The following is a 13,667-nucleotide window of genomic DNA, read 5'->3' as shown; positions in this document are numbered from 1 at the left end:
GAGAAGCCCTGGACAGCTAGCAGACACGGACAAAGTGGTCATGAGCATCAAATGAAATCCAGAATGAAGAGCATTAACTTCCTTTCCCTGCAGGGTAAACCAGGCTTGACTTCTGATAGCCAGGAGAGTGATTCTGGCAGCAGTGGCAGAGAGCAGTCCAGCTCTGACCACTACCAGCTCAGGAGGCATGAGAAACACAGCAACATAGCCAACCAAGCACTGGGTGCTGGAGAAAATCCAGTGGATGCTCTCAATCCCGATCATGAGCATAATGCATGGAAATATAACAAAAATACAGTTGGCCTATCTGAAAACACCAGTGAAAGCGATGAAGAGGAAAATGTGGAAGAAGAGGATGAGGAATGGGGGGAAGTGACTGATTACATGGATATGAAGCACAAAGCCCACCAGACAAGTCACGGAAACCAATACAGGAGACAGCAGAAAGAAAACAGCAGGCAGTCTGATGAAATACTGAGAGATTCCAGTCAGCCAATCCAGATAACCAAGAGACATGGTGAGAAATTCAGCATAGAGGAAGAAGGGGAAAGTCAGGAAAAGCCCTATAAGGAAGAAAAAATCCCCCTCTCAAAAAGAAGTCATAATGAGGATGAGGATGAAAAATGGCAAAGCCAAGAAAACAAAGATAGTTTTCAAGCAAACCATCAGAGCGATCATGGCATGGTGATGAAAAGACAGGGTAAGGAGGGTGGTAACGTTGATAAGGACGATATTGATAGTGGTGATGATGGTGAGGAAGATCTCAGCAATGCCTGGAAAGAAGCAGCCTATGAGGAAGAGGAGAGAATCCAAAGAAATGACCAAGACAGCACCAGTAATGAGCCTGAAGGAGAAGGAACCACTGGAGATGACAGTGCAGCTCATAGAGAGAGATGGGATCACCAAAGTGTCAAAATTAAAGACCTCACTCAGTCTGAAGATGCTAACTACCACTATGAGGTGCCTAATTCTGACAGCAAACAACAACTGCAAACAAGTGGCTCTGTTCAGAGTGTGAATTCAACGGAACCGGTAGATGAGGTAAGTTTTCTTTAAAATATAACTGGAAGAGTAGAGAGGGAAAAAAATCAGTCCCATATTTAAGTTCTTTGTGATTAAGAGGTCCTTTATATGATCCCATATGCCTCTTGCGATTAAGAGGACATTTTGGAGAAAAAATGGCTCTACCAAACTTAATGTTTTGGAGAAGTCTGATCTCCTATTACACATTGTTCACCTAGTTTGTTATGCGTCACTTCATGTACAACATTGAAATAAATTGTCCAGAAAGGAAGCAAACACAACTCACGTAATAGCTCCAGTCCCAATGGACCATGTAATGAGATGTACTTATAAACACCGACACTTCTGTAACAACACTTGGAACCAAGTCTCAACCCAAGTACCAAAGTCTGTTCACTCCCCTCTCCCACTTTCATGCATACTTTTCCTACAAAACTGAACATTTTTCAAGGGAAGAGACGGGATCCCCTGCATGACCACCCCAGTGGCTAGCAGACTTCTGCGCAGGATGAAGGATATGCACTTTGTCCCTTCAGACAAAAGCGAATATTGTACCCTGACCTTCCACATCAGGGTCAGCCACTAGATAAGCAGGAGATGTCCATCAAAAATAAAGTCGTGACTGTTTGCTACATCTGTTAGTTGAACATCTACATCTACTGAACAACTATCTGTAGATGTTCAACATCTACACTGTTAAAAATGTCTATGCTCACTGACCCGTTGGGACCACCGACCCAAGTAAGGACTAAAACACCAGTTCTGCCAAGCCTCAAGGCAAACCACTGCTCTGTGTCAGTCAGGGTGAAACTGCAAGGAGCCCATGTCTTCCTGGACTCCTAGTTTCTCTCCACCCACTACTTTTTCCCCAGAAAAGAGAGAAAAGAGAGCACACTAATACTAGGCCTCATATAACTGTCACACATCTTGCACAGCAACCCCTTTCTGTAGCAAATACAGCAAACTGAGTCAGGTCTATATTTGTATCTGAAAAAAAAAAAAAAAAAAAAAAAAAAAAGAATTCCCAAAGTATTTTTTCTTTCCAAGACACAGCTTCTGCTTCTCTCTGTGACTGTACAGGTTAAGACCACAGGCAGTTCATACGGTGCGAGAAGTGTAAGCAACAGCACTGGGGAGGCTTTTCCGGGTGAGTAAACCACATGCAAAGCCCACACATCACCATAACTCTCTTAGGCTGGGGAATTTGCTGGTCTGCAGTTCTTTTCTGCCTTCAGCAGCAAGCCATTTCACATGACTGACCTGCGCTGGTGCATCATCCTGCACCACAGATATGTTCCGAGAACAATCCCTTTCGCACACCCTTGGATTCACTCATTTGTTTCTCAAAAACATTTAGATAGCGTACATATTTTTGTGTCAGCATTGCAGAATGGGAAACATTTTCCACTGTAACTCCTCAGTTTAAAACTTCTAGCCTGAATTAAACTAGGAATGGGTCAAGCGTCTCAGATGCAGCAAGGACGCATGGGATAAGTTCCAAAGAAAGCTGAAAGTGAACGTCAGACCTTACAGGAGAAAGCTTTTTCTAAGAAACATTTCCCCATCCAACTCAAGCCTGGTAGCACCATGAATCCCTCAAAATAACACATTTAAAATTTGGCTGTATTATTCAGTGAAAGATCCAGCTGTGTTTTCAGAAACTTACGAAAAGCACTTGACTCCTTGGTGAGTGTTTGGCTCTACTTTGCTTCGACTGTAAGCAGTACTTGACAGAAACACTTGGTTTCAACCTGTTCTAACATGCCTCCCCTCTTGATCTTACCGCTAGACCCATGCAGGAACTTCCACTGCAAAAGAGGAAAAGTCTGCCAGGCAGACAGACAAGGGAAACCCTGCTGTATTTGCCAAGATCCTGCTGCTTGCCCTTCCACCAAAGATTATGAGCGTGTAAGTATTACATTCAGTGCACAGCATGTGGGAAATCCAGCTACAACACTTACAGGATACCACATTCCCCTGCTATTATTTCAAATAATTCTATTATTTCAAATAATTAATGGCTTTTTCCTGCCATTAAAAGTAGTCATCATCCATTTAAGGTTTCTGAGCATATAGCAAATACTAGTGCCATAGTCCAGCAGCATCTCAACCACTGTATTATTACCACATGAAAATAAATTTCAAGTATCTTGAAATAGGGTGTTTGAGTACAGTCACCTAATCTCTATGTAGGCATATTATAACCAAAATTTTCAGTACTTCTGATCACATCCAGTCTCTGTGGGGCATTCACAACTGCCACAGCATATTGCAACAATTACTTCATTATTGTAATGCCTCCTTTACTGACCAGGTCGTTTTTCAGAACATGGCAGGGGTGTGTTTGTTTTTCACTCCTTTAGGTTTGTGGCACAGATAATAAGACTTATGACGGCACATGCCAACTCTTTGGTACCAAATGTCAACTTGAAGGAACAAAAATGGGACGCCAGCTGCACCTAGACTATATGGGCTCCTGCAAATGTAAGACTTGCTTTGCCATATAGAATTAACTTAGATATAAACAAGCCTTAGCATCACCAGCTAACCATTAGTGACCTGCTTTCTTCCTGTGCTCTCCCCCTTCTCCATCAATTAACTCATAAGTAAAACTGCCTTTCCAATTCTAACCATGTCAAACAACTCACTTTTCCCACAGTTAAGGTTATTAAGTGGCCGAATCCCCAATACATCCCTTCTGTGCTTACAACCAGCATAACCCCAGCACTATTGTGGTATTTCTTTACCATCTGAAGATTTTTCATGTCTTTACTCTCAAAAAAACCAAACAAACAAAAAAAAACACAGTACATAAATCAACTTAATAGATGAAAATATCAAGGTAAAAAACAAAGTCACCTAAATACAGGAGCCATGATCAAGAGGCTCTAATTGATTTCTAAGCTCTTCTTCAGTTGCCATTTACCCCAGAAAAAGAAATTCCTTTGCTCCTAGAAGCTCCGCTTTCATACAAGCAAATAGATTGATCATAGCTTCACTGCACAATTCTGCCTTTAAGATGCACAGGTATGTAAAGCTTGTGGCTTGTGCAACTGGTAAAAGATGCACACCAATCAATGAATTATACATTTTTTATTGAACCCATTAGTTGCATTCCCAGTTTTACGTATTAACTACAACAATTTTAAGATCAACTGGAAGTTTGCTAGTGAGAATCAGGTCTAACTTGGCTCGGAAATGCTTGAACAAGGAGTTAACAAGTGATCCATTAACAAAAACTTTGTTGTCTGGCACAGACATACCTAACTGTACCGATTACGAAGTAGATCAGTTCCCCCTCCGTATGAGAGACTGGCTCAAAAACATCCTCATGCAATATTATGAACGTGATCAGGATACAACTGGATTCCTAACCGAAAAGCAAAGGCATAAGGTAAGCAACCCATTTTCAGATAGGACCATGCAGTTACACTGTTAGAGGGTGACGAAGCAGCCCCCAAAAGCCATGCGCAGAATCACAGAATGGCTGAGGTTTGAAGGGACATCTTGAGGTCATCTGGTCCAAGTGAGTGATACTCAGTTTCCAAGTGAAAACCAACTTTCTACTACTCAGTAGACCTAAAGCAGAATCACACTACATTGGCTTAAAACATAGTTAGCACTTACTGCCACTGAGCATTTTTGTTCTTAAATGGGGGGGAGACAAAGGATTTATGTCAGATGAATTGGTGACAGTAAGCAGTTTCTTAAGATACCAATGTCATAACTGCCTAAGAGCTGATCTGCAGACAAATAGTTAAAGTTGAACAAAACCCTGGGCTGCTCTAACTCTGGAATCAAAGATGCAAACAGCAGGTGACAGCAGGCTTATACAAAATATTCTTGAGGAGTACCAAAGACTACTCCTATAAACACCGAGAGGCCCCATGGCTGACCAGGAACATCTCATACTAAATGGTATGAATTACCTGGTATCTGATAAGGCTTATTCCATGCCAAAGCTGAGTTGCTTACCCCAGAACAGTGGCTCGTGTCTCATATCCTGAGGCCACTTCCCTATTTAGCTGGGCCAGATAACTATGTTGTAGGAGTTTGATTTCCTCTCCAGTTACTGCTGAAGCTCACACAGTCACCACCAATCACTCGGCAAACTTGAGGTAAACTTTCTGTACAGCATACAGCCACAAACACTAAACCCCCTTTCCTCTGTAGTGTTTTATCAAGATTCACTTCTTAAATCATCTCCTTGCTGGAAAGCTCTCTTCAGGCCAATCTTCCCCCCCTAAAAAAATAAATAAATAAATAAAAATAAATGGATTTCTCTGTTGTCTTCAGGTCAAAAAGATCTACCAGAATGAAAAGCGTCTCATGGCTGGTAACCACTCAGCTGAGCTCCTCCTGCATGACTTTGAGAAAAACTACCACATGTACGTGTATCCTGTGCACTGGCAGTTTTATCAGCTTGATCAGCATCCAGCTGACAGGTAAAAATTCTTTGCATGTTAAGCTCTGATTTGCAGGTCAAGCTAAGGCTGTTTTACCTTGCTATAGCACGTCAAGCATCCTCTGACATACAGGACCAGTCCCTCAGCTGATACAAGCCAGTATCCCCCCCTCAGAATTCAACTGAAACACAGGATGTTTCACTGCTATGCTGGAGCAATGTCTTGAGCCAGAACCTGCTATCTTCTTGCTTTTCATAATCACGTTACAACTAACTCTACAGCTTCTTAATTGCTGCTCATGGCCTGATCGTGGAGGAGAATGCAGTTCATGAGATCCAGCTGCCACAGAAGCTAGGACAAACAGGCTAAATACAATGGGCAGATGCCTGTCAGCAATAATTCACTAGTGAGGTACCATTTATTAAACCGATACTGACAAGCTCTCAGTTTAATGAGCAGGTACATTAAGACAGCACTAATGTCACAATTCAGAGAAAGCCCCAGTTTACCTCTGAAAACGAGACTCAGATTTCAGGCCCTCCATCAGGACACTCAGTGTTGGATCCGTGTCCAACGATCCGAGGGTGAAGTCCCTTAATACCTCGTGTTGATCACATCTAGCATCTGAGAAAACTAAGCACCTTTGCAAACTTAAGATCAATAGCAAAATGACACCACTGATGAACTGTAAACACAGGACAATGATGCTTCCTATAGCTAAAAGATTTTAAAGAAGAGCAGTTAAAGCTTATGTTAGATTATCAGGTGTAATTATCACCCTAAGAACCCAGGACAGAGTCACTACAGAAGCACCAGAGCTTCTCTGTCAAAGCCACTGCTGCCATCTTCTAGCCACACCAAGCATCTTTGATGATCCTGGTGATTTATCACTGAAATTTACCTCTACATATCTGCTCTTTCAGATCACTGACACACTCAGAGCTCGCTCCCTTGCGAGCCTCCCTCGTTCCCATGGAACACTGCATCACCCGTTTCTTCCAGGAGTGTGACCGAGACCAAGACAAACTCATTGGTTTGAAGGAGTGGTGCCACTGTTTTGGGATTAAGGAAGGTAAGTCTCAAAGACCAGGAAGATGTGCAGGACAGAGTGTTCTCATTAATGCTTCGCTAAGCCTCAGGCCATAAAGTACAAGAAAAATTCTAGACAGAAGCTATGACTAGTGTGCACAACAGCAACAGGAATAGTAATGAGAAGACAGTGAAAGATGCAAGGTTCTGAAATGGTTTACACAACCAGGAAAAAGTCATTTTCACCAGGAATAATTAGGGAGGTAGTTTGTAATAAATAGGAAATCACTCCTCTCTGTGGTGTCTGACCCTGTATGCCCTGTCTCCACCATTCCTGAAGTATTGATTTTTCATCCTTTAGTGCCAAAAGCAAGGCTAAGCAAACTTGTGATGTAAATCATTGGTTAGAGCACACCAACTGAAGGTGCACTTGAAGAATCTCAGGCTAAGTAGTGAAAGTAACTGAGACACCTGCAGTTAACTATACTCACCTGTACCTGACGACATGCCACACAATCACCATCGTCACACTGCAGCAGTAGGCCAGGCAGAGCATTTCACCTAACCACTGCCTAACGTGACACATGGTGAGGCTGCCCAGCAGATTTGGTGTATCCTGAGGCTTCAGCAGAGGGATTTTCTCAATCCTACATGTGCTAGGCATATGTTTGGCTCAGGTCAATCCAGAGACATCTAAAAATCTAGGCACTACTGTGCTTGTGATGTCTCCAAAATTAGGCAGCAGCTGAACAGCTGCTGCTGTGACTGATGTTACGTTAACATGATGACATTCCATCTAGGGCACTCTTTAGAAATCCACATTCTAGCCTTGAGTGGCAGCTAAGCAATGCAGCCAGTTTTTAAACAAGGGTAACAGCATTACAGGTTAATCCTAGAACAGATGCATGATAGAAGCTGAGATAGGAACACAGACTGAAAACTTTTTTTCAAAATCCTACCAGCTACTCCCTAAACTCAACCAGAGGCTGATTCACAGAGGTCAGATATTCACTGAGTTTATACTCTGTACATAACTTTTCCAGTACTTCTGACGACACTTTATGAATAAAAAACCACATGTGGAAATAAGCTATGAGTTAAAATATTCATGTACTGCTGCTAATGATTGCTCGTCCAGAGAAGGTTTTAGGGTTCATCCTTTAGTAAAGAGTGACGGTAAGGGCATAAGGGATTCCCAACTCACAAGCAGCTTAAAACCTAACATGACGAACAATGAAGCACCTACCAAAAAGGCTCGAAATGAATGGCTCCTGAATATAACAGCAACCATATTTTTTAGTGCCAATAATGTTCCCATACCTAAGCCCAATGAAATTTTCCTGTGTCAATTTCTTAATAACAACACTACAAAAAAACAATACTTTGGCATCAAATATTCAACTGTTATTAACATTTTATTCTATGTTGCAGAAGACATAAATGAAAATCTCTTGTTCTGAGCATGGATGAGCCTGTTCTGAGCCAGTATCCCAGTGCTGCACTACAACTGGTCAAATATATGAAGCCCATTTATTACTGTAATTAACAGTTTCATAGTTTTCAGAACAAAGTTGTCATAAGGTTCTTGTAGGCTGAGTTATTCTCAAATAACACAAGTGCATAACTGGTATAAATTCTCTAACAAAAAAATTGAAGAACTCCAAGTGGCTCACTGCTGAACAGAAGTGTTTTCCTCCGCATGTACCCATGGCCTCTCTGAAGCAAGTAGAACTAACCCAAGAGCGGAGTTGTTGACAAAGCTCTTCTTCAGTAGAACTATAGGATGTGGATCTTACACACTGAAACCTACCTTGACATAGCATTTATTTCTTCTCCTGTTACTGTCAGCTTAACATTCTGCATAGAAGTGTCAAATAAAGATAATGTCTACATAGATTTTCTTTTTGTTCCGTGGTTTATTCATTTTTAACACTTTTGTCAAAGAAAAGCTCAAGGTAAAGGTTCAGTGGAAAATCCATGTTAAATTTAAGGCTGGAAAAGAAACTCCAGGATAGATCAGAATTATCAGAATTTGGAAGTCCTTAAATTCTAATTCCTAATGCATGAACATTATAGGCTTTTCAGCAATTTATTCTCCTGTCCCTTGGAAAAAAACAGTAGCAGTGCAGTAAGTGTGTCACACACCGAATTCCAGCTGAGCAACTGTGTAACAAACAACTTCAAGGACCACAGCAAGCCTGGGTGTGTATACAAAGACAAATTAGTGATACCTCTGCAAGATGCAGGAGATATCTCAGCTGCAACTTCTCCTCCAGTGGCTTCCTTTCTTCCACAGAAGCATTAGCTACTGCCACCATTTTCCCACAGAAAGAACTGCCACCTACTCCTTTCACCACCTGCCAGCTCTTGTTCGCCTGAAAACAAGCACAATTTAGGCATGGAAAAGCAAGGACAGAAATATTAGTTTTGAATCCCAGTAGACTTGTGATGTTAAGCCAAACACTTCAAAAAGAACAGACACCCCAAGCGTCCCCTGCTCTACACAGGAGACCCCAAATACTCTTCCTACAAAGGCAGACCCCAAACCCCCCTCCACCTGAACCATGGCACCCTCCCAATTAAAGGGAATGGCAGTCCAGAACACTTTTGGGGCAGCTCAGGACCACAACTCCACCTGCATCCTGCTCCTTCGCCAGCCAGGGACAACGGTCCCAGTGTAACTCCAGCCAATGTTCCAACAAATAAAGCCATCGGGATGCTCGACACAGGAACATCTTTCATAAGCTAAGGGCAGCTGCCCAACAAAACCCTGCCCTTACATTTTCTCCTGTAAGCCCAACCTGTCACCCGCTGCACCTTCTGCGATGTCACCCAGCAGCCTGTACACATAAACCCAGATTAGATGTACAACGGCACACGCACTGCGCTAATTCCTTTGATAAAGAGCCTTTCTCTGGGACTTGACATCTCTGAGGCCATCAAGGCATCTCTTAGGCCATCAACTTTTGACAGCCTTTTCTTCTGCCTGACCGCAGCCTATTGCTTACTTGCTCTTTCTACAGCCATGAGTCAGCCCGCTTAGAGCGATCCAGGCGAGTTCGTTGTCCGTTTTAGGGCAGGACAACGCACAAGGGACTGTCCTGATCTCCGCAGGCTAACCCACCAGCCAAATGGTAGGAAAAGATGCAGTGAACCAGAATTCATCAGGACAAATGGGAAAGAAAGGCCCTTAAACCACCCAAGCTACACAGGGAAGGTGACTACCCCCCAAGACAAGTACAGCCATGGAGATCTGAAGCGCCCGGCACATGAAGGAGCCAGCATCCCACCTGCTCCAGAGGTCTCCGTGATGCCACTGCTTCCATGTTTCCACTGCAGGGCACAGAGGAGGAGCACCTGCTGGCATACACATGGAGGGATGCTGCTCTCCCAGAGCGCTACACCAATGAGATATTCAGCTCAGCTCACATCTGCTGCAGAGGGGGGAGCTCCACCAGTCCATCATTAACCTACAAATCATAAAAAACTCCATTAAGAATAAGGACCATAAATGACCACCTATTTCACATTCCAGAGATAGCACCAACCAATAACAGTAACACTGCTGTTAACTTCAAACTATCTTAACATTTATCACTTCATGTCTTTACAGTATGGTGAAGTAGGTAAAAGAAAGATTGTAACCCTCTGTGGACACAATTGCTTCCATTTAGTTTGAATGAGTGTCAATTAAAATTAGAAGCATTTTCTCCCTCTACAAGTGAGTATCAGCAGTGAAATGTCATTCCCCTCCAGCTTAAGGCAACCCAGTTTGAGATACAGGCGCACACACACAGAGCACCCTCCCAGCCACATTCCGTGTTCACACTTACCATGGCACAGATTTATCCATCATGGTTGGTTACAACCAACGAGGCACCAGGATGTTGCTACCCAACACAGGTTGGCTGCTTACTTTTTACCGACTTGGCAATCTGAATCTTCTTTTCCAGCTCCCTGTGCTGTACTGCCTGATACCAGAGATGCCTGTTTGGCCTGATGGCAAACACTAGAAAGAAGGGAACACAGAAAACCACCACCTCTGCTGCTGATTCTGGCTCCAAGGTTCATGCCAAAAGATGCAGGGTCACAGTTCTCATTTTGTTGCGCACTGTCCAGCTTTACCTGATTGCATTCCCAAAAAACATGCGTGCTAGGAACCCCAGATTACACCTTTGCCCCTGTGGCCTTGCATGTGTCCTACAGGAAAACATACTAGAATTTCTGCACATTTGCTGCATGCATCTCAAGTGCATTTCTACTTGTACCTATCTGGGTTTTTTAGTCACTGCCAGGGATTTCCCTACATGGGGACTTTCAAAGAAGTCAACAAATTACTTAAGAAAAAGAACACACTACACCAATAAACAAAACCCACTAAAAAGCACAACACTTACTTTCCGCTCTTTCATCCCCATACTCTGGAACAAACTGCTCCACCTCTATTGCAGGCAAAGAGCATGTCTGGTAGAAAATCCTGAGTGAAACAGACAACAGTCATGTCTTTTGTAATACACGCATCCATTGCCAAATACGTTGATCCCCCGAGGATTATATAAAAATCATAATATAAAGGTCATTCGCAAAATCTGGCTGCTTTATCAGGTGAGAAGTAATTAAACTAAACAGCCAATGGGGTTTATGAGGATATGACACATGACACCTTCCAGCTTCCTGATGTGTGCCACGCTACCCAGCAGCGTATATATAGACGCCGGCCGTCCAGGCAGCGCTACCACCGCAGCCAGCCGACTTCTCCTGACCCGCTGACCAGCCGCTCAACATGCAACCCAAAGGTAGTACCGGGGACAGCTCTTACCCCACTGCCCTGCAGGACAGAAATCTACTTGGGTATGGCTGCAAACTGCAGGGGAGGGAAGGGAACAGAAGGGAAAGTCCACGATGAGGGTGGGAGATGCTCAAAGCCCAGCTGGAGCAGCCCTGCACCAGCTGCTGCAGCCAACCCAGCCTGCATGTGCGCTCCCCACACCTTCCCTTCTGCTGGAACCGGGGTGCTGCAACTCTGTGCCATCTGCTCCACAGGGGTATCGCTCAAAATGAAGCTCCTCCTGCTGTCCTGCATCGTGAGCATGGTCCTTGCTGTTGCCAATGCTGTAAGTACCGAACAAAGAAACCGGTGGGCAGCCAATGCAGGCAATCTTCATGTTGTCACTTGGAAATCACAAGGTTTTGTAACAGATGGGAGAGCCTCAGAAATACCAATGGCTGGTGCAAGGCTGAACACATGTACTGTAATCCCATTCCAGACTCCTGGCTTAAGATGGAGTCCTGCTCAAACTTTAAAGCAAAAGAGAAATTGCAAGGTCACTCCCAGCCCATCAGTGGGCCCCCCCGTTCCTTCATTACACAACAGTTTCCTCTGCAGATCTTTGCTTTTCAACAGGACACATTAAAAAATCTGACAGTTTTGTTAATCATTTATTTATTTTTAAGTAACATGTAGAATGAAGTATGCTTTGCTCTAACCAAAAATTTGTTCTTCTCTAACAACACCAGGACAGTGATAGCTCTAGTGGGGACAGTTCGGAGGAGGTAAGTCTTCTGTGTCTGATTTACTGATTCTTGCCACTTCTAACATTCAGATTTAACCACAAGGTTGGCACTGAACTGGGAAACACTTACACAATGCCTTTCTTTTCACAGAACCCAAGACGACGCCCTTTCCGGCCCTTTCGCCCCATATTTCGCCCCCTCCTGAGAAGGGGCAGGGCTGTGAGCCATCACGGATGACAAGTCTGAGGTAAGCAACCTATCTTGCTGTACAAAAATACATCTGCTCTATCATGACATTTGCCTAGTTCTCACTGTCAATATTTTAATTGTGCAAGAAATTTCGTGGCCCAAGCAAGAATTGAGATCTAGCTATGAAGATACTGGAACAGGCATAAAGCAGTGCTGCTCTGCACAACGTACTGTGTAACATCAGGTACTCCAGCTGAAAATGGTCTAGCCGGAAATCTTTCTTGGGAACAAACGACTACCAAAAAACATATCCAAGCCCCTGTGCCCCTGCCAGACTGGCTTGAAAAGAAAACTGCTAAGGACAGGGAAATCATTACAGAATTTTTCCTTCCACAAATAACACACCACCCTTGTGCAGTTTTTAAATCTCATCCAGCAGGATACTTTCAGTGATTTTCATTTCCTTCAGCACTGCACATTATCTTAATCACTTCACAGAGAAGAAAGAAACATGCTACTTGGACTTGCCACACTCTAGCCAGACGTATATCCAGCTGTCAGGAGCTGCCCAGCTACCTCCCATGAACACAGAAACAGCCTCCTCTTGGGGCTAAGGACTCATATAAAACGTTCATTAAGACGTTAGAACAATTAAATGCTCTTGGTTCTAACCTGCAATTCTCCTACTGCTCTGCAGGTGCCTACCTGGATAACCATGGCTGTCTCCTGCAGGACGTTGCTGCTTCTAGATGATCTTCTACTTCCCACCTCTTCTTCACACCTTCTGTCAGCAATGTGCTGAAAACGGAGGACCACCAACAACAGGGTCCCTGTTTCACACACCCACTACTGAAGCTGGTGTGTGCTGCAGTGCATGGCTCTCAAACTTTGTCTACTTACTTCCTAAGTCTGAATAAATGCTGAGCATCAAATGACTAAGGTCTCTTCATCTCTTAATTATTTCTTGGGAAAAAGAAACACACGAACATTACTTCAGCGACCCTGCTTGCAATGACCATGAGTAGGAAAGGAAGGGAACTCCTGAGGCTGGCTTTGCCTTTTGTCCATGCTGAGATTCACAGGCTTTCTCAGGTCCTACCTGAGAGATGCCCTACCAAATACTACCTGTATTTGGTGTATGTATATACACACACACACCAAATACTACCTGATCTGGCCCTACCAAACACTACCCAGCACTTCGTGCTTTTAAGGGCTTGTTTATTACAGACATTGCTGCTGAAGAAAACACCAAACACCAGATCTTAACTACAATTTATGATAGTGTTTTTTGTAAAAGACGTCTGTGGAAGTCTACACAGCAACAGAAAGCACTGACGCTGTCTTATAACATTGCAGATGACCTGAAATGTATAAGAGTAAGTAGGGCAAGGATTGTCAGGAAAACTAAAAGCTCTTACCTTCACTTTTCCCTCCGAAAGTTAACTAATATACTCTCACACTATTACACAGTTAAGCTTGATTAAGCACAGGAAAAAATGGCAA

At 43.4% G+C, this 13,667-nt stretch overlaps 1 protein-coding gene and 1 long non-coding RNA gene across 2 annotated transcripts; both read left to right on the top strand.

Moving 5' to 3' along the window:
- Positions 1 to 63: 63 nt before the first annotated feature.
- On the top strand, positions 64 to 7,918 carry SPARCL1 (SPARC like 1; the record flags this gene model as incomplete). The annotated part of the gene is made up of 8 exons (XM_084286513.1): positions 64 to 1,041; positions 2,104 to 2,170; positions 2,813 to 2,931; positions 3,387 to 3,507; positions 4,281 to 4,417; positions 5,320 to 5,468; positions 6,353 to 6,501; positions 7,890 to 7,918. The coding sequence occupies 8 exons, from the start codon at positions 64 to 66 to the stop codon at positions 7,916 to 7,918; spliced, it is 1,749 nt and encodes a 582-aa protein (XP_084142639.1).
- Positions 7,919 to 11,146: 3,228 nt separating this feature from the next.
- Positions 11,147 to 12,974, top strand: LOC311208810. Its single transcript, XR_014618357.1, has 5 exons — positions 11,147 to 11,254; positions 11,502 to 11,572; positions 11,976 to 12,011; positions 12,123 to 12,219; positions 12,859 to 12,974. It is a non-coding gene; the product is annotated as an uncharacterized lncRNA (long non-coding RNA).
- Positions 12,975 to 13,667: the final 693 nt, after the last annotated feature.

This window comes from Netta rufina (genome assembly GCF_964035555.1).
Source record: "Netta rufina genome assembly, chromosome: 4".
NCBI classification, from domain to species: domain Eukaryota; kingdom Metazoa; phylum Chordata; class Aves; order Anseriformes; family Anatidae; genus Netta; species Netta rufina.
This window is presented reverse-complemented; position numbering and strand designations above follow the sequence as displayed.